General features: G+C 38.8%; 2 protein-coding genes across 4 annotated transcripts in view; one reads left to right on the top strand and one right to left on the bottom strand.

The window, feature by feature from the left end:
* Serpine3 (serpin family E member 3) overlaps positions 1–11932 on the top strand; it is a 26837-nt gene extending 14905 nt beyond the window's left edge. The window contains exons 6-9 of the mRNA XM_057785967.1: positions 2438–2538; positions 8667–8753; positions 9205–9288; positions 11889–11932. Of these exons, the coding sequence (XP_057641950.1) occupies positions 2438–2538; positions 8667–8753; positions 9205–9288; positions 11889–11932 (316 nt within the window). The remainder of the gene's footprint in view (positions 1–2437; positions 2539–8666; positions 8754–9204; positions 9289–11888) is intronic.
* The window catches only part of Ints6 (integrator complex subunit 6), a 79076-nt gene continuing 68815 nt past the window's right edge, over positions 11333–21593 (bottom strand). For 2 of the 3 annotated variants that reach the window (XM_057785964.1, XM_057785966.1), the window contains exons 15-18: positions 20055–20286; positions 16062–16424; positions 14988–15081; positions 11333–13426 (exon numbers count right to left, since the gene is read on the bottom strand). In XM_057785964.1, coding sequence (XP_057641947.1) covers positions 13333–13426; positions 14988–15081; positions 16062–16424; positions 20055–20286 — 783 coding nt within the window. In that variant the 3' untranslated portion in view covers positions 11333–13332. The remainder of the gene's footprint in view (positions 13427–14987; positions 15082–16061; positions 16425–20054; positions 20287–21593) is intronic. The other variant, XM_057785965.1, reaches the window with a different exon arrangement.

Below are 21593 nucleotides of genomic sequence, written 5' to 3'. Positions count from 1 at the left end.
GAGAATGGCTACCCTTGTTCTTGATCTTACATGGGAACCTTGAAGGGAAGATGCTAGATGCAGGGATTTTTGTAGACATTCTTCATCATCGTGAGTCACCTCATGTCCCAAGCTGGCTGACTATCTGATGCTTGTTGGGCTTTTTGTTTGGGCATCATCTGTCGTTGCTTTCGGTAGTAACATCCAAGCAAGCTCGGCAAGTGCTCTATCACTGAACGTCCCCCAAGTCCTGTTGATCTTTAATCATGAAAAGGTGTTAGATTTTGTCACAAGCCTTTTCTTTAGCTGTTGAGATGACCACATGATCTTTATTAACATGTTGTTATCTTATTTTCATGCCTAAACACATCTTGCACTCTTTCACTAAACCCTACTTGGCGGTGGCAGAATTAATATGATGTTGGATTTAACTGTACTCAATTCACTTCAACCCCATCCCTACTATGTTGTTGAGAGTTCATATGGAATATGACTCTAGCTTCTCTACAGGGCAGGCAGTGTCTCAGCTGTTTACCCCAGTTACCGTGTCTTTTCTTCCTGTTCTGCCTTTATAATCACATAGGAGCACCACTGGAATAATAGAATATAAAATATGTATTATAATCATATAGGAGTACCACCAGGATCTTCTGAAATCAGATCCCACTTTTGTTGACTTTAAAAGTAAACTAAAACATGACATTATTCAGTTTCCTCACCCACCACATCTTTGGTTTCTTAATATTATTGTGAAACCACAGTCAAAACACAATGCTAAGTGCCTAGCCGTGCTGGGCATTGTACTGAACCCTTTACACAAATTCTCATTTAATTGTCAAACCCTATTCAGATTTTACCGCTGTCATGCTTATTGCACAAAGAAACATAACAAGGAAATAGAGGTGAGGTAACTTGCCACTGGGTCTGGAAAGAAGCTCCTGGAGAGAGGAAACAAATTAAAAAGCCAGGTCCATAGCGCCAATCATTACAGTCAGCAGTTATGCTTTTCTTTTTCTTTTTTTTTTTTTTCATTTTTTTAAGTTTTTCAAGACAGGGTTTCTCTGTAGCTTTGGAGCCTGTCCTGGAACTAGCTCTTGTAGACCAGGCTGGTCTCGAACTCACAGAGATCTGCCTGTCTCTGCCAGCAGTTATGCTTTTCAAAAAGGATGTTTCCTGGGCTGAAGACAAAAAAATTGAAAAATGTCAACATGCTTTTTTTTTTTCTAAAGTTATGTATGGTTTATACAAAAGACCATTTAAATTATATTTCTTTTCTTTTTTTTTTTCTTTTTCTTTTCTTTTTTTTGATTTTCGAAACAGGGTTTCTCCATAGCTTTTTGGTTCCTGTCCTGGAACTAGCTCTTGTAGACCAGGCTGGCCTCGAACTCACAGAGATCCTCCTGCCTCTGCCTCCCTAGTGCTGGGATTAAAAGCGTGCGCCACCACCGCCCGACTCATTTTTTTATCTTCAAAGATAAAAAGAGCAGTAGCAGTCTATTTGAAGGCTTCTTCGACAGCAAATCAGTGCTTTGTCTTGGGGAAATGCTGTGCTGAGTCTCTCTGCTCTCAGTGGTGTCTGGGCAGTTCAAGGTTGAGTTCCTTCTCTGCTGCACATCAAAGGCACACACATACTGCACACAGCAAACATGAAAATGTGTTACACAGTAGGAAAACTATACAAGGTAAAATAGCTACTGTTTTGTACCCATTATGTCTGAGATTCTATCCAAATGTGAGGAGCAAAGTCCCAGTGATCATGGCTAGGCTCCACACTCTCATAGCCCGGATTTGAACTGAGATGCACCAATACTCATTAGGGCATTCTTGAGCAGGATTTTAAAAATACGTAATGCCTTGAATTTTCCATCTACTACATATGGAATAATAGCCATTATATGAAGATAGAATGATTTCTATGAAGTTCTCATCTTAGTATCTACCATAGTGTGAGCACTCACTAAATATTAGTAATAAAAAGGAGCTGAGGTAGCTTCTCTTCTCAGGTCACTTATGGTGTCATAAAGAATATTAATAGGAAGCAGACTGGTCTGGACACTCTCAGAGTACAACTTTGCAAACTGGACTTTAAGAACCAGAGTGACTAGGCTAGGGGTGGAGGTCAAGCAATAGAAAATCTGGCGAGGATACAGGAGGTCCTGGGCCCTAACTCTAGTACCATCTCGAAAACGTCAGGCCATCTGAGTAGGAAGGTAACAGCTGAGGGATGGACCCTTATTTAAAGGCAGTCAAGGGAAACAGGGCCATCACAAATGAGCAGTATAGACAAAGCTTGGGGAAAGCCCAGAGGGGTCAAATTAGCCCCAGGTATGACTCAAGAGAAGGAACAATGAAAAACACAGAGTGGTGGAATTCCAGTGTGCCATGACCTCCATGTAGTATGTATGAGAGAGTTGTGTGAATTCTAAATAGTACCTGATAGTTGGCTTTTGTTTTGCAGGTTTCGGTTCCAAAATCAGTTTGACTTAAAAAGCATTTTAAGATCATGGGGTATCACTGATCTTTTTGACCCACTCAAAGCTAACTTGAAAGGAATTTCAGGTAACCATTTTTCAGTTCTTCCAATCATTTGGGGGCATTATGTTTGGGACAGTTTTGTTATATTGATGAAAGGACCTTAATTGTTTCCATAGAGCTTTTGACAGTAAAACACTTGTCTAAAAGAATAAAGCACTTGGCTGTCTATAAGAATGTGGTGCCTCTGATAACAGTCAAGTCTGATTAGATTTGGTGAGTGAAGGGTGCTCCTTGGGGATATTAAGCGTGGACTTGGAAAGCACCTTCATAGTGTAGCAAGTGGCCAAAGGTGAAGAGACCTCCCTCTGCCGTGACCAGACTCTCATGAAGAATCAAGGCAGCACCGGAACCTTCATTCTGCTCTCTGCTGTCCCATCAGCCTCATGATCATACCATCTCTACCCTTACCCTTCCTGGTTGCCTTTAACTCCTCCTGCCTTTTGTAATAAGCTAGGCATAAATCTTTCCTTCGTCCATTCCTCAGATTTCCCTTGCTCTTACGACCTTGCCCTAAGAGGCAGCATCCACGCTCAACTTCTTTTTCATAGTTGGCATGCTACTGCTGATCACTAGGGGCCATGAGTGCCTGCAGTCTGAGTTTCCACTGCATGCCCAAGAGAAAAGGAATGGTAACATCTACTTGAGAATTTCTTGAGGGAACCACTGTCTCAACTTGTGCCAACTCATAATGCCCTGAACTGTACCTACTCCACAGACAATCTGTGGAGAGAACACTGCAACAGACGTTCTCACTGGTGTCGACAACGCTTTTACTTGATGAACTTGGAAGTCACCATTTTAAACACCAGATCATTGGAATACCTGGCACTAAAACTTGGTTCAGAAGATCCCTTAATTACAGAAAATACTGGGAGTTTGATCTTCAAGTCCAGGTTTGTGCTTTAGACGTGACCAGACAGAACAACTGCAAGTTACTTATTCAATAAAGTATGGCAGGAAGTATCTAGAGTACTAAAATTTGCCATCTTTGGGCTAAGACTTCATAATAGAGTACTTGAGCTGAACATGCACAAAGTCCTGGGTCCCGTCTCCAACACACACACACACACACACACACACACACACACACACACCATCTACCACCTCTTTGTCTAAATGTACAAAGACAATAGTAAAGTTTTCTACTGTCCACAATACTAGGTATACAATTAGAAACAAGGCAATACTGCTGGCTTAGTTGAAAATATCAACCAGAAATTTTCCTTATTAAGAGGAATGCTTTGACACTTGCAGGAAAAGAAAACTATAACAGCAAAACGATCAAAGGCAAGGGGCAAGGGACAGCCAAGTTATGCATATTCTATCTTCAATAATGGGCAAGCATGTCATCTTCTCAAGGCTTCAGAATCCAGCTCTGGCATCCCTATGGCTAATGGAAATTTCATTACTTTTACATCCAAATGAAAAATTTTAGGATGCTGGGTTTGTACCTGGTACCAAAAGGGAGGGGGAAAAAGCAGTTTTGAGGTTATTCTTGGCCCTCTCTTCCACAACATTGCATTAATCAGTTGCTCCTTCATAATTCCCGGCCTTTCTCCCTCAGCCTCTATGAAAGACATATTCAAATGTCCATCTTGTGTCCTTAAACAGTAGTGGTCCTGTATCTTGCAGTCCCATTGTAAGTAAAAATACCCATGGCCTGTAAGATGAGTGATCCACTGTTTCTGAGACAGAATCTCTCACTAGGATTAGGCTCCACTGGGCAGCAAGCTACGAGACTCCACTGCCTTTCTCCCTTGCTCCTCCCAGCCTTGCAGTGCTGGAACTGTACACATGTACCACATCCCTTGGCTTTTTACCATGGGTTCAAGGAATCCCATTTGGGTTCTCATTACCAACTGAGCCATTACCCCAGCCTGTTACCAAGTCCTATGAGTACCACTGAGATGGCTCACATCTAACGCAATTCATTTACTTACATTTGTTCAAACCAATATAATTCAAGGCTCACAGATCTGGCTTAAAAATCCAGCATGTGTTAATAAATTTGGGGCTTGTATTCATGCTTTTTACTGAGACTTAACAATTTTCTTCCATTGTTTTGTTCCAATAATATAGAAGTCAAATGATGACACAACACCTGCTTTTATTAATTAAGCAGCTACTTACTAAAAATAATCTTTTGGGCTGTGGTAGTACACACCTTTAATCTCAGGCAGAGGAAGGTGGATCTCTTTGAGTTCAAGGCTATTCTGCTTTACAGAGCAAGTTCCAGGACAGCCAGAGCTGTTACACGAGAAACCCTGCCAAAAAAAAAAAAAAAAAAAAAAAAAAAAAAAAAAAGAAAAAAGAAAAAGAAAAGAAAAAAGGAAAAAAAAACAAATTAACAATAATAACAAAAAGCTGCTTTCTAGCCATGGTAGTGAAGCCGAGTCACTGGGACAGACATAAAACTGGTGATAGTTAAAAAAAAATTAGTATCTGACCCTTTATAGATATAGCTTGTCAACTAAGATTGCTTTCCGATGCCTGTCTTTAAACATAACTCAAGACCACTCATGTCAGTACCCAAGTGAGCTTCTACCTACAGCAGAGACAAGGCCACTGAAACAAATGGGAAGTTACCACTCACCTCACCAACTGTATGGAACAATCTTGGTTTTAAAAATTAAAATTTTATTGTGTATGCGTGCTGGGGTGAAAGGAGTACATGAACAGGTGCGGAGTGCAGAGACAACTCTGTGAAGTCAGTTCTCTCCTTCCACATTTCTGTGGCTTCCAAGGATTGAACCAGGGTCATCAGATTTGTGAGGCAAGCACCTTTACCCACCGAGCCATCTTATCAGAGAAATGAAAACACAGAGCCATCTCTCTACAATTAACAAGGGGTCACCATACTTTGTATTACTGAGGAAGCCCAACAAAGCTCTTCCCCCCACTTGATTCCAAAGTCAGAATCACTTAGAATTCTCCTTTCCTAGGGGGTAAAATCACTTCTCTGTTCCTTCTTGGCATTTTAAGAACTCAATATTCCAGATCTCACCTGAGCCCAGATATAGCTCTCCGTTCCCACTGACACCTTGTCTCTACAGATTACAAAGTTATCAAGTTGCTCCGGTTTCTTTCTCACTGAAGAGAACAGGTAGGCCCCTGTTCTGGGCAATCCCCAGTACCATCAGCAGGCTTTGATATTAACTCATACCTCTAGTTCAGGTATTGCTTGGGTACAAATTTCAAACTCTTTAAAAACTATCTTAGTCTTTGTTTTCTTAAGCAGGTAGTCAATGTCCAATTTCTGTCAGTAAGAAGTTCAAACTACATGCAATGATTTGAATAAGGCAATTGTCTAGAGGGCCATTGGCAGTGCAGTCAACATGGGAAGGAGTAAGCAGAGGATGAAAGACAACCAGCTAGCTAGTTGAGCCACCCAAGATTCCTCCAGACACTTTCCTGTCTTGGGCCAGCTGCAGTGGTACATTACATACCTACCCTTCACTTCTCATACCTACCCTTCACTTCTAAGTAGCTAAGTAAAAGGATAGAAAAGATAAGCAACAAGTTCTTCCCAAAGGAAATCATTATCAGAAAAAGGAAGCAAATGTCCCATTCCTGTCCTGATGAAGAGTTAAGGTCAAAATGCAGACGATTTACAAACGTGTGACCAACTGTATATAAAAGGTTGATGGCACCCACCAAGGGAATGGGAATTAAACCCTTGCCAAAGACCACAATGTGCTTAGTTCTGGATACATACGCCGCTTGACACGTGCCAAGTTCTAAGTATTACTCTGAAAGCTGGGCCAGGCAGTGAAGCGAACACACCACAATGGCCACTTGCTAGAGCTAACAGTAAGACGGGGAAGGGGGTAGCCTTGAATAGGCAGTATCATAGAGGAGGAACGGGAGCATGCTGGGAAGGAGGGAGAAGAATCCCTCACATTTGCTGGGCAACAGTATGTAGGCACTGATATGTTTATACTTGGCTATGAAGTGCTTCCCAGAAGGTTCAGCTAATAAACTGGGAGAAGGGGAGGTGAGGGTGGCTTCAGGGTAGAAAGTTATGTACCGCAGTCCTGCTGGAGCCACTCACAACAAACATTAGCAAATCAGCAATCCCAAGAAAGTTTCCTACTCACAACAACGTGGGGTCCATTAACCTGCCTCTCCCTTTTTTCTACAGAACAGCACCTACAGATGATTCTGAGGGCAAATCTTGGGAAAAACAGGTTGTGACCTTTAATGGCACTAAGCAGATGCCAACAATTCAGAAAAGCGAAGGACAGGAAAACCCCTCTGCTTTTCCTGGTCAGTTCATTAGTGGCATAATATTTCAATAGCCTCATGACAAATGCAAGCACATTGGAGACTGAATACAAGATAAACAGAGTAGTCTACAGAAAGGTCAGCTCTCACCAGAGAATTTCAAAGATGTGACGGTGGCATACTGGCTATGAATAGTCTCGGCTATGGTTATGCAAACAGCTACGGATATGCAAACAATTTTGGCCATTCTTGGAATCTGGTGGGGATAAAAGCTACTTAAGCAACTCATTTGCCTTTGCAGACACTCAAAACAGTCCAACCTAGCTTACCAAAGAGGCATTCATATCAGGACAATGACCCCCACCCCAGGGTGTGTGTGTGGGGGGGGGCAAACAATGCAGACACGGGACTTGCTGTATGTTATCTGACAAGGGGTTTCAGAATGAAGTTGCACTCATTTAATCATATAAAAGTAGTCCAGACAACACAGTGGTAACAGTGTCAAGACAGTAAAACCTCAACTGGCAAATTTTTTTAATGTTAGCACTGTTTGTTCAGTGGACTAGAAGGAGCTAACTATTAACAGAGAATCTTGTTTCTTCTCTCAAAGTCAAGCAGAAAAAGACCACCACTGAAAACAATCTGATTCTCCACTGGTACCAAGTGAATATCCATCATCTACTGCCAGCAGTTTTCCCTTACAGTGGGAATAACCATCTCATGATACCCCATTGTGTCACTGCGATGACACACAAGAATCTGTACCCTAGGTTCGCTTTAGTCTCAAAGAAACTTTAGGGGCCATCTCCTTGAGTACACTTGACTAGTGCAGAACAACCTAACAAGCAAAGCTCCCTACCTACATCAAAGACTGTTAACACCCAGGTCTCTCGGATGGTGTACTAAAGAGGGCAGTTTCTTGAATGGAGGGGATTGGGTAGAAATGGGCTTTGTGTCTGAAAGCTGGATATTCTCAATTTTGATTGGGTGTGTGTGATACCAGATCAGCACTTCCCCTCAAGCAGAAGGGCTGGGCAGCTTAGCCTTATTTCTGCATGTCGACCTTCACCCTTTGTTTTAACACATTATTCCGTCTTTGGAGAATTGTTCAGTTACAGAAATCTGTCAAGCCCTTTCTAAATTCTCTCATTACTATTTGCTAAGCTAATCTTTGAAACTGTTAGCACACACGTACAGCTGTAACCTCACACTTCTCTACGGGTTCCAGTCCTTAAGGTAAGCAAACTAGGAAAGCAGCAGTCAGTTCCAAAGAATGTAGTTGTGGAGCAGCAGGCATTTTTTTTTAAAACATTTATTTATTATGTACACAGTGTTCGGCCTCCATGTATGCCTGCAGGTCAGAAGAAGGCACCAGATCTCATTAAAGGTGGTTGTGAGCTACCAAGTGGTTGCTGGGAATTGAACTCAGGACCTTTGGAAGAGCAGTTGGTGCTCTTAACCTCTGAGCCATCTCTCCAGCCCAGCAGCAGGCATTTCTAACACTGGATTGTTCTCATAAATAATCTGATAACTTTTATTTTCATTGTCTTCTTAAAAACTACTGCCCAAGAAGACAGTCAAGGGGAAACTAAAAGTTTGTTGAACTTATTCCTGGGTGACAGTATCTACTCTGTGACACACTCTTGGGAGCCTAATGACTTACTTAAGTTTTAGAAGTATAGGCTAAAGTTAAGATTTTAATATTAACATTTAAAATTAACTTTATGGGTTCAGTCTCTACTAATTTGGGGGAAGACAGATTAAATCTAGTGAGCAGAGCTCTTGAGAGCTGTAGAAAGATAACGTGACTTGGCAGTTTTCTGTACAACCACTCCCTGTAGACTAGTAGCACTGAGTCTTGAAGTTTTACTTGATATGTACAGAAAATGTAAACAAATCACTTCACGTTTCTGTCATTTGCAAATTAGGCCAAGATGGCTTTTATGTTTCTGAAGCAACCCACAAGGCCAAGATGGAGCTTTCCCAGGAGGGCACCAGGTCGTCTGCAGCCACAGGTAGATCCAGAAGCCCAGGCACTCAACACCATGGGGCAGCTCGCCCATGTCGAGTCTTGCTGAGTCTGCCCAGTTGACTCCAGTTGTAAACCACACCACTTAAGCCTAAGACCAGGTGTGACGCAACATTTTTTTTAAATGACAGAAGGCAAAATCTTGAAAAGTAATGATGCCAAAAGTATCATTGCCCTATCAACAAAGAATAAAATCATACAGATTTTACCTTTGATGGAAGCTACTTCATGGAATATTTTAAAAATGAGACACAGGATTGATTAAATAGTATCTTTCCTCTTTAATTTCACCATTTGCAGTCCCAAAGTACCACACAGTAAAATGTCACTGAGTGTTTTGACTCCTTAAAGACAAATCAAGGTTAGTACCTATGTATCTATATCTGCATGTACTTTGCCATGGCCAGGAAACATGACAGGGTCTATTCTTTCCCCAGCTGTGTTGCTGCTGAGGAGGTCCCGGACTCCTGTTTTTAAAGCAGATCGGCCCTTCATCTTTCTTCTGAGAGAACATAGCACAGGTACTGACTCTTTTAAAAATTGGATTCAGACATTTATCCTCCTCCTAATAATCTAATTTTACACATCCATTTTCAAATTATTTCTTCTAGTTCTTTCTATGGTGTTTTCCTAGCAGCTGCTGTCTTACATCCTGAGAAAGGGAAAATATTTCATAGAACAAAGGAACCTCTTTTTCCTTCATGGCTTTTACTTTTCCATTTTATTTATTTGTAGCTAGTGCTTTTTTTTTTTTTAGTTGAGTAGATTTCTACTCTAAAAAATTAAAAAAAATCATGAAAACACAGGTCAATCAAATCTTGCCTTTCTTGTTAGAAAAGACTGTTTCTTCAGGTCAAGATACATAACAGAAGTCACACAGAGTCTATAGCATCTTAGGGATGCACACATTTCTATGTGGTTTGCTGGCCTTTGTCAAGTACTCTTCTGCACCACTACAGAATAATCTCAATGCAAAAATGGGAGGCACGAGCTAGCCTAACTAGCACAACAGAAGGACAAACAGGTATCCATAAAATTCAGCAATATTGAAAATAGACTTTGAATTATTATTATCCCTCAAATTGTTCTCCTGCAATAATTATTGGCCTCAGAAGGAAGCGATTCTCAGTAAAGAGTTGTTGGCAATTCTCAGTAGTGTTTAAAACAATATGGAACAAGATTAACACAATCAAGCCAAGGTGGACCTACTTTAACTAAACATCAGGCATTACTTTTATTTGGGGAAAAGGAAAAAAAAAATACCAAAAGTTAGAATGAAAATTAGCATAGTTTAACACAGATTGTTAAAAGGAAATATTGTCAACATCATTTTATCTGAGAATCATTTGTATACTGCCATAACTTGTGCTAGAAATCAAATGAACATTTCATGACAAAAAGAATGTAGGTAATCATTCCATGGAAAATAATCTACTTGGGGATCATGACAATGTCCACTTAGTATTTCACCATGGTCACCCCAACCCCAGTGACTGCCAATAGACAAAATGGCCCTGATCACTCAGACCAGGCAGCAGAGTATGTTGTTGTTTTTTGTTTTTTTTAAAAAAAAAAGTTAACAAAAAGACAAGTTTTAAACCCTCAAACCAAGAGGGAGGACTAACCTGAACAAAAGGGCTACTGCAAAAGCTCATATCCAATAAAAAGAACAATAAGATGACAAATAACAGATTCCTGAAATTCAACTGTATAAAAACCATGTAAAGTTGTTGGACTAGAAAAGACACAATTTCAGTGCTATAAATTTTAACTGTTCTACTAATCAAAATGAAAATACAAGTCTAAGCTGGGCGGTGGTGGCGCACGCCTTTAATCCCAGCACTCGGGAGGCAGAGGCAGGCGGATCTCTGTGAGTTCCAGGCCGGCCTGGTCTACAAGAGCTAGTGCCAGGACAGGAACCAAAAGCTACGGAGAAACCCTGTCTCGAAAATCCAAAAAAAAAAAAAAAAAAAAAAAAAAAGAAAGAAAGAAAAAGAAAATACAGGTCTACTTAGTTCCCTAATTCACCACAAATCTTAGTCCCTGTGGCTTTTTCTTTCCAGAAGGCGGCTGTTCTGATGACATTACTGAAAGAATTATAAAGTTTCAGCTAGGGCTGGAAGGCAGCTCAGTTGTTAAGAGCATTTTCTTCACTTATAAAGGCTCAGAAACTCACATGGAAACTCACAGCAGTCTGTAACTCCAGTTCAGGGAATCTAACACTTTCTTCTTTTTTGGCTTCCAGACACCAGGCATACATGTGGTGCACTTACATACATGTAGGCAAAACACTGAAGACATAAAATAAAAAATAATCTTAAAAAAAAAAAAAACCTCAGTCTTCACTGTTAGAGTTTACAAATCTTAGGTTGATATAACCAATTAACCAATCAATCAACAAATGGAACAGATAGGAGAAAGCTAAGAAAAATTACCTTTAAACTCTAATACCAACCTTCTGGAAAGTACCACTTGTCCAGCATAGCATCATTCTATGACCTCAAAGACTACAAAATACTGACCCCCACAATATACCCCCCCCACCCTTACCTTTGCTGACAAGGATTCTGTAGAAATTTCACTAGTTTAATAACTTGCCCACCATTTTTAAAAAGGTGAAGGCCTGAGATGGAATTTTAAGCTTTAGTTTTGATAGGTGGCAAACTTTGAGACTAAGTTTTAGTATTAGTATGTAAAGATTATGATGCCAGACAGATGGGGGGGGAGTGAGCAGAGACAGAAGAATCTGGTATTTTACTATTCCTTTGAGGGTTCACAATGGATAATGTAGTAAAGGCAGAAGATCTGAGCATTTTCCCACCAGCAGCCTATGACATGAGGACCCTTCCAAGGACAGCTTCCCAGGTGCTCCAACTTAAGTATAACTCCTATCTAAATGACTTCAGTGTTCCCACTGATCTCACTCTTAACCCATCAAATTCACAACCAAAGGTCAATCTGGATTTTGTATAGTTCCTACTACAGGGAATCACTTCAACAATTCCATCTCTAAATTATATCTTCAATTACTTCCAGGTATTTTGAAGAGGTAAGATAGTTTTAATGAATTGTTATATGAAAATAATACAAGTCAAATTAAATGATTCTTTTTATTTTTCAGGGTTTGTCTTCAATATTGGGAGAGTTTCAAACCCCCTTGACTAAAATAGCAAATCTCAAGAATGTTCTATGTATGCTTTCCTTCATAAATATTTATAATTTCTTTTAAAGGTATGTGATTTCCAAATATTATTAATCTAAAAATAATTCAATTAAAAAAATAATTTTGGAAGTTTTTTCCCCATAATTATTCCAAATCTAAAAACCCTAATCTTTTCTATTGGATCCTCCAAACCACTAAAAGGCACAGCAGTGACTGATGAACATGCGCATGAGTCAGGACAGAGGGCCACATCCTTTCTACGGTGTGCGGTCCTGTGAGGATGGAAAATGAAGTGCCAGGTATCCTTATCCTGTGCAAATCAGTGAGGAAAAAAAATGAACACAGCCATCTTCTAAATAACAGCCTCAGTGTCAGAACCAAGAGATCCCCTCTGAATCATGTCACAGACTCACGTAAGCATGACACGGGACCAAATGACTACAGACTAGACATTTCAGAATGTGACATACCCTAAACCTACCACATCCTAACTAGTGGCTAGACTTGAGTGTCATCCAAATTCTGTGCGAAAGGTTGAAGGGTACGAAGAAACCAGTACTACCTCAAGTAATCTACTCTTAAAGTTGTTTTTTAAAATGTGTCTGTCAGCCACAGGTATAACCATTCCCATTATCTAAGTAAGAATGGAGAATGTTGGCATGGCCAACAAAAACTAAGAACATATAGTAAAAAAGACAATGCGGGTTATGTAACATATAATTACAATAGTTTAACAAATATTAAGTTGTGTATTTTTCAATGCTAAAAAGCAAGGCCTTTAAAATTCCATTGTCTTAGAATGTTTCTAAGTAGTTACTTTAAATGTGATTATTTCCTAAACCACACAAGAGTAAAATAGAGCATTTATTGATGGAATAACAAAAGTGCTTTTCTTAAATATTCTTCAAAATACATTTGTACAACTTACAATAATATATCCAAAATAACTGTATATACAAAACATTACCTAGTTCTTAATGTATGTGCTTTTTTTCCCGAAAAATTACAAAGTAACTTCTTTTTAAATTTTTTTCTTTTCTTTTCTTTTTTTTTTTTTTTTTGGCAAAGTTCAACCTTAACAGCTGACAATTTTAAAGGTTGGTTTAAGAAAATATAACCTGAGGGAAACTGACACGCAAGAGCCAATGACAAGCAGAGGATTTGGAGAATAGTTTTAGTTTGTTAAATTAAAAAAAAAATTAGTGATACTTTTCACATTACAAAAATAAACCAAAATGAAAAGGTCACTGTAAAATGATGGAGAGGATCTGTAGACTGTTTTAGTATTTCAAATAGCCAACGATGCATGTCAAAGAATGAATGCAAGATTACAACAGTCTTGTATTTACTTTGTATTTGGAGAAGACAGTGAAATAAGTGGCCACATTCTATTTTCTTTTAATTAATTGCTATTAATGTGGTTGATCTGATTGGCTCTTCGGTGAATTTCATCCAAGAAGTTCTCCAGCTGTTCTATTAGCATTCGTTTTTTAAACCTGTGTGACAAAAATAAGAGCATTCTCAATTACTTCTTAATGGACACCATAGATAAACTAGCATGTTTCAAAAGAAAAAAAACTGATTTTGGGAAAGATTATTTTCAAGAAGAATGAAAATGAAATCCAACACAACTCATGAGACCTCCACCCTATACAAAGAACTAAGTAGGCAACTAAGGAATGCTGAGAGCAGGAGAAAGAGTCTTCCTCCGGCAAAAGCACACCAACTGGTTATGCAGTAACAAATGCACGGCCTGAAAACAAACATACAAGTAACATTATACAGATCAAGCAGATTATATTTATATACTTAAGAAAAAAATATATAAACAAATACACACAGATATATATATATAACAACAGTTAATGGTACAAGAGGCTATGGATTTGAAAGCAAGCAAGGAGGGTATATGAGAGGTTCTAGAGAGAGGAAAAAGAGGGACATCTCATAATATTATAATCTCACAAAGAAAATACTTTCTAAAAATTTTGTTGAGTGCAAGTGGTCGTGGTGCAGACATTTAATCCCAGCACTCGGGAGTCAGCGGTAGGTGGATCTCTGTGAGTTCGAGGCCAGCATGGTCTACAGAATGAGTTCCAGAACACAAAGAAACTCTGTCTCCACCCCCACCTCCCCAAAGGGGGAAAAAAAAATTATTGGGACTAGCAAGATAACTCAGAAGATAATGAGCCACACAGCCAACCCTGAACCATGATGACTTGAGTATTCAATCTCGACTCCTAAAAGTTGTCTTCTGACCTCCACATGTGTACCAAACATACAAAATAAAGTGGTAAAAACTTGATGAGAGATTTGTAAATTATTCTTCATACCAGAACAAAACTACAGTTTTCTCTTAAAAGAATGAATCTAGTCCTAGGAACAATGTTACAGTGGTCATTCTTCCTACCACCAAAAAGGAAAATAAAAAGGAGAAAAATACTAATATATACAAGGATTCTAAACATTATAGTAAAAGATCCCAAAGTAATTACTATAGTACCATTTAGTCTGTTTTGAAAACTGAGTGTTAAAAAAAATAAATACAAGGAAGAAATGCAAGTTTTACAAAATGGAAATGAAAACTGGTAGTAGCATTTAAAAACCACAGTGTTCTACTACAATTTGAGGAGTAGGAGCATCAAGTGTAATAAGGTCTCTACAACACCAAATATACAGCACAAAATGTTTTTCTGTACTAAATATAAGTAGGTTAAAATTATATACACAAAATCATTACTATCACTGGTGTTTTTTTCAAAAATATCTTAAAATACTAGATGATCTGTTCCTACTTCTTTCTTACTTGTAAAATGATTCAATTTAAAAATAATATAATAATTTACAAAGGAAAGAACCATAATCCCTCAAGGGTTTATGTGTCTATTTCAATGAACAACTTTGAATTTTCTAAAAGGGGGAAGAGGTGAGGGAGAAATCTCACACATTTCAATGAATTAAATGTATGCATAAACCCAAGTACATAACAAGTGCCATTCAAACATATACAGACTGAAAAGCATTCATTAGTATTCACTAACAAACAAGCTTCTTTACCTGGATGCTTCCTTAATGACATTCTGTAAAAATATTAGTCTGGTTTGTAAACTGCCTTGCACATGCTTCAGTAAAGTGAAGATTCTTTCATATTCTTAAAACAAGAGAAGGAAAAGCAATTAGCTGGTTTTTGTTTGTATTCTCAGTGTTTCTCCTGCAGCTTTTTTGCACTGAGATATACTCAGACAAAAGTATTCCCCACAAAAATGTTACCACTGTTAACAAGTGCCCTACTTCTTAGATGTGCGTAGGGAAGTATGCATCGCCAAAAATTAAACAACTTTCCAAGCACCTTTTTGTTGCCCACCCCCAAAACTTCCCAGTATAAGACAGCAGCCAGCCTAGAGGTGAATTAAAGAGCTCTGCAGTCACCCAGAGAAACAGTCTTTATCATTTATATAACTCTTAACACATCAGAAGGAGAAAACCCTAAAAGGTTCCAAGTTTTCACATCTAATTCCATCCCAGAGTCTACAACTTCCTGAATACCCTTCTACGACATTTCCCTATACCATCACAATGGTATATCCCGAACAGATGTCAGTATTACTCAGTTCTTGTGCCCAGAGAGTTCTCTTGCACGACAGTCTTAATGACTTTGGTTGGGGGCTAAAGCACATCCAGGTAGCTATCATAATTCATGCATGATGATGGGTGGTAGAGAGAAACTTGACAAACACACAGGTTTTGAAGGGGACTTGCAGAGAACTGAATTTTGGGCTATATGGCTGCCCTACTTGTTAAGACACCCTGTCAACTCGACACTCAAGCATTTAGTAGTATTCACCCATCTGTTTGGGTTACCTGATCTACTAAGATTTGTCACAACTCTGGGTCCCTGTCATGGCAGCTACTCCATCTCTACAGTCTTTTTTAGCTGGATTCCCTCCTGTCTACCATACTGGAGTACCATGAGCACCAAGATTATTCAGTGTTTTCCAGCTAAATAAAAACTTAAATCTTACAGAATTCAGATAGTACTTTAAGACTAATCTAGAATCAAATATATGCTTTCGTGAATTTGACTTGCTTTTGCTTACTGGAACACATAAAGAAATAACTAATTCTACATACTTCTTCCTGGCTTTCGGATCTCTTTCATAATTTGTGCTTTTAGTTCAGTGTTGACCTCTTCATGGCTTCTGCAATGCACCGATTTCTTTCCCTTGCTGAGTGAAGATGCTGGTATACTCTCTTCAGCACTTTGTTCTTTATTTCTTGGCTCATCATGATTTTCTAAAAATCCACCAACAGTGAGGTCATTATTTCCTAAATGTTCATGACCAAGGGCTTCTGTATGATTGGTTGATGGTTCCAGAAGATTGGCTGGAGATGTTAGAAATTCAGTATCCATAGTATTTGGTGTCATGTCTGATGAAAGCTGGTCTGCAACATGATTTTCAACCACATCATCTACTGCTGAATCATTAGTGGCTTCTGAAACGAAACCCAAGAAATGGGGCCAAAAGTGAGAACCAGTATTAAAGTACACAATAAAAATGCTCAAGTAACACAATTACCACAAATAACTCATTTCTTAGACTAAAACATACCAACAATGTGATAGGACTCTTAAGACTTTTCCAAAGATACAGCATATCAATATGAAGCAATCATAACACAAACCCTGCAATTCTGTGCTTAGAAATTTAAAACAAAGCCTATTTTAGCTTTCAATTTTATACCTTATTTTAACAATTTTATTAAACAAGTTTTCAGTACTTCAGAAAAAAATACATCACTAAAATTGTCATTGTCACCTTTACCTTAGAGTCCTGGCCACCTTATCTTAAGCCTATTTTAGTCTTATTAACCTGCTATTCTTTAGAGAGACAATAAGCACTGAATTGAATGGTGTTTCCTGCTCAACATTCTGCAGGGCACACCTCACAGCAGATAGTTTTTTAGATCCCCAGCCATGCAATACTTTGGTGCCCACTTCAGCTCATTAGATCAGTAGAGATAAAAGTTTACCAGCTTACAAATAAATACAAGATTCTTAGACATGACTCCTAAAGCTTGGATTGTTCACCAGCCTCCAGAGCAGCAGCTGAACTCGTTCTATATCCCAACGTAAAGACCTGGTTTCCACATGCTTTCTTGAACAACATTCCCACAAATCCACCGCTCTCCTCCTTCCATCATCTCCTTTCTAAATTCTACCCCATGGTTTGCAAACACTTCTTTACTAATAGTTCTCCACAATCTAAGATCAAGGCTAAAAACCATAATAATTTCTGCTTTAATGAAAATCTAGCTCTCCTATTTAAAAATTAAAAACAAGAATACTGTTCTCCTTTTCAGTTCTGAGTGTACAAGTGGGACATTACAGCCACTGACTCCTTCACTTCCTAAATGTAATTTCAAATTTTCTATTTAATTAAAAAAAAAAACCCTCTTACACTTTTGAGCAATCTGTCACTTACCTAATCCCTTTGTCATTATCTTCATATTGAGCCCAGTGCACATGCTCTGTCACTTCATCTACTGTACATTCTCAAGCCCCTCCTGACATTCTAGGTTCTCAAAGTAGCATTAGCTCCAGTCGAGCCTCTCAAATGCTCCCTTTGTGCCCCAGCCTTGATGTGCACGATCACATGTAGTTTAACTAGGACCCCAGGAACACCTCACCAAGATCTATGCAGAGCATCATCTATCAAAAAAACTTTCAGTCCCACTTCCACCTGTCCCATTTGACAACAAACTCAGAGATGGAGGTGCGTCCCTCTGCAGTACTCCAGTTCGACTTCTACTCTAGCAGCTCCTCCTCTTTCTTCTAACAATCTGACTGTGCTATATAGACACTTTCTTCTTTATGAGGCTTATCCCCATGATAGGTCACTTTTTACCAGTGTCCCAATGATCTAGTTCTAACACCCTGCACGATGGTACATCAGCCAAGTAAAACACCACACTTAATGGCTGGTTTAACCTGACTGCTAGATGCAGACCTTTAATTGGAGTGATAGCAACTGCTGGAAATGGGAGCCAGGTCTGCAGGGGTGGTCCCAATTATCACCCAAGCCTAGATCTTCACCACTGCTTAGCAAGCCTACCACAAAATCTTCTCCCTCTCCCACAGATACTATTCAGCTTCATTCTCTTTTTCCAAATCTCCCCTTTATCTCAGTAGTATACCTACTTTCTATTTACAGGAAAAAAGCAAAGCCTTGAAATCTCTTCTACACCATTGTCCCTAATTTATTCCCAAACCCATTTTGTTCAACAGAAAGAAGCAGCATTCTTTTATTAGCACTCTGGGCCATTTCTTCTTGCCTTTATGGTGGATATTATGGCCTATTTCATCTTTATTTTGACCTTTCTCTATAATGTGTCCATCATGCCAGGATTTAAACATTTTCAAAGCAAAACCACCATTTTCATCTCCATGAACTTTTCTGGACCACTCACCAGCCTCTCTATCCTTTAGAGCCAAACTTAAAACTAAGTTGTTCATACTCATTGTCTTTATTTTTCTCTTCTCACTTTCCCTTCATCCCATTTTTGAAGCTTTCTGTCCTTTACTCCACAAATAAATAAATCAAAGTATTATTGGTAAAACAGCCAGAGACCAAAAGATGTTTCTAATTTTCTTGGTCTGTTTTTAAGGCATTTGAAATTGCCAACACACTATGAAACTCACACTCACTGCTTTCCCAACTTGCCTATTGTTTCTCAAGACACACACTGTCAGGTTATAATCATCTGTATTTACTAACTAGCCCCTGTGGACGCACACTAGTAACACTATAACATTAACTATCCCGTCTGCATCCAGAGCCTCCAGTTATTTTATACATTGTCTTTTTTAAAACGTTTGATCTTATCTGACTCTGATCCAAATGAGGCCCTTGCATTGTAACTGGGACTCTATAAACCTTTAGTACCTCTCTTTTCACCTTAACAACAAAAATAAAACAACAGACTTTTTTTGTCCTATAAGTTTCCCTATTACTTTAATTTTCTGACTCTACCCTCTTCCATACTTAACATGTTTTTCTGTCTCTTTTATTTCCTATGGAATTATTGGATCCAGAGGCCTGATCACTCTAATATTCAATAGAGGGTAGAGGAGAAGGATCAAGCCTATTTAAGAGGAAGTATTACAAAATTCCATCAAATGGTACATATATTGGATGTCTCTCCATTTGAGATATAATATATAAGCCAGTGGGGGGTCACTATGTAGAACTAATAAAAACACTGATTTATTAAGTTTTCTATATCCCCATATATATCCATATAATACATATATATTCTCCCTGATATTGCACATTATATTCAAATATAATTATGAAATCCTAATTAACCAGGTTATCACCTCCTTCAAACCTTTCAATGGTTTCTCACTGTCCTTGGGATAAAATAAAATAGAGAATCTTTACAACAGGTTCCAAAGTCACCCATGATCTGGATTCTGGACATCTTTCCAATCTCTTCTTACTAAATATTCCCAAAACCAATGCTATAATGGAATTCTTTCGTGTCTCCTTAATACCTTTCTCTTTATATATATTTTATAACATTATCTTTAGACTCTTCAGCATAGGTAAAGCTTTAATTTACACTCATCTACAAACACAATGTTCTTAGGAAATTAATTCTTCATGTTAAATGCTTCCACAGTATACTCCTTAACATTTATCACACTTGTAATTGATTGACTATGAATTTCCTTGACTTCTGTGAGGACAGAGATCACTACTGCCTTGCTCACATCTGTAATATAGTATAATATACATATAATATACATTTAATAGTTGTTGGGTTTTACTAAACTGAAAAGTATATTTTAGCTGGTAGTGACAACACACACTCCTTCCAAAACCATTTATGAAATACTTGAGATTTACTAACATCATTTTAGAGCGATAATATATAATACAATAAAGCACGACTATATAAAGTGTTCATCAAAAATACATCCAAAAGCTACTACACACCAATTCACAATAAACAATACTCACTGGACTTTGCTGAACAATCTTTTTATGTTTCTATTATAAAAATCTCTTCCCTTAGGAAACCCAAAATAGCAAGTAGTATTTGAAAGCCCCAAAGTGCTACCTTTATTCAGAGGAAGGGGTTTAATAAGACCTGGCTGTGCTTGAGTCATGGGTGCAGGCGGTCCTTTCCCTCCAATGTGACTATTCACAGCAGGGCTCTGCCGCCGGCCTCGCAAGAGTGGAGAGGCACATCGGCGTCTCTTCGGGATCCCTTGCATGCTTGGCTCTCCAGGCCGTTTGTGTTTATTTTGAGGTCCAGCCACAAATTCATCTGCTTCATCTATCATCATACCCTATTAACAGATATAAAATGTTCTTGGATTTATACATATTTTTTAAAATGTAATGGTCACCACTTATTTTAACTGATGAATAACTATACATTTATAGCATATAATGTAATAGCTTGACTTATGCAAATAGTGTAGAAAGGTTTACTTAAGAGCTGCCAAGACAGAAGGGCAGGTAAGGGTGTTTTGCTTCACAATCCTGGGGACCTGAGTTCAGAGCTGAGAACCTACAGAAAGGTGTAAGAATCAGACAACTGACAGAAATTTATTTATCCTCTGACTTCCACGTGTGCCATGACATGAGCATGCACACACATACACACACCCACCCATACCCACCCACACAATTTTTAAAGACTTAATTGTGGGATCAAAAGCTAAGAGCACTTATTACTCTTAACCAGTGGAAGGGAGAGGAGAACATGAGGGAACAGGATAATTGAGTTGGGGGAGGGACAGAGAGGGAGGACAAGGAAAGAAATATCTTGATAGAAGGAGCCATTATGGGGTTAGAGAGAAATATGGTACTAGGAAAACTGCCAGGAATCTAAAAGGATGACCCCAGCTAAGACCCTAAGCAATAGTGAAGAGGGTGCCTGAACTGGCCTTCCCCTATAATCACACTGATGAGCACCCTAACTGTCCTCATAGAATCTTCATCCAGTAACTGATGGAGCAGATGCAGAGAGCCACAGCTAAGCACTGAGCCTAGCTCCCAGAGTCCAGTCGAAGAGAGGAAAGAGAGGTTATATGAGCAAAGGGGTCAAGATCATAATGGGGAAATCCACAGACAGCTGACCCAAGCTAGTGGGAGCTCACTGACTCTGCATTGATACCTGGGGAACCTATCTAAGACCAAACTAGGCCTCTTTAAATGTGGGTGACTGTTTTGTGGCCTGGGCAGTATGTGGGCCCATGACTTATTTCTAGTGCATGAACTGGCTTTTTGGAGCCCATTCCCTATGGAGGGATACCTTGCTCAGACTTGATACGGAAGGGAGGAGCTTGGCCCTCCTCAACTTGATATGTCAGACTTTGTTGACTCCCTTTGGGAGGCCTTACCCTTTCTAAAGAGTGGATGGAGGGTTAAGTGAGGGGAAGGTGGGAGGAGCAGGAGGAGTAGAAGGAGAAGAAACTGTGGTTGGTATGTAAAAGGAAAACAAAACACTTTTAAATAAAAAAATTTAAAAAAGCAAAAATTTCCATTTACAAATTTTGAAATAAATAAGACTATTATTATTATTATTGATTACAATGTTGTCAATAGATCACTAAAACTTAGTCCTCAAACTGAGACTTAGTACCCCACT

The sequence above is a fragment of the Chionomys nivalis genome, chromosome 12 (genome assembly GCF_950005125.1).
Source record: "Chionomys nivalis chromosome 12, mChiNiv1.1, whole genome shotgun sequence".
Classification (NCBI taxonomy): domain Eukaryota; kingdom Metazoa; phylum Chordata; class Mammalia; order Rodentia; family Cricetidae; genus Chionomys; species Chionomys nivalis.
Note: the sequence above shows the minus strand (reverse complement) of the source record. Positions and strands in the feature narration are given on the sequence as shown.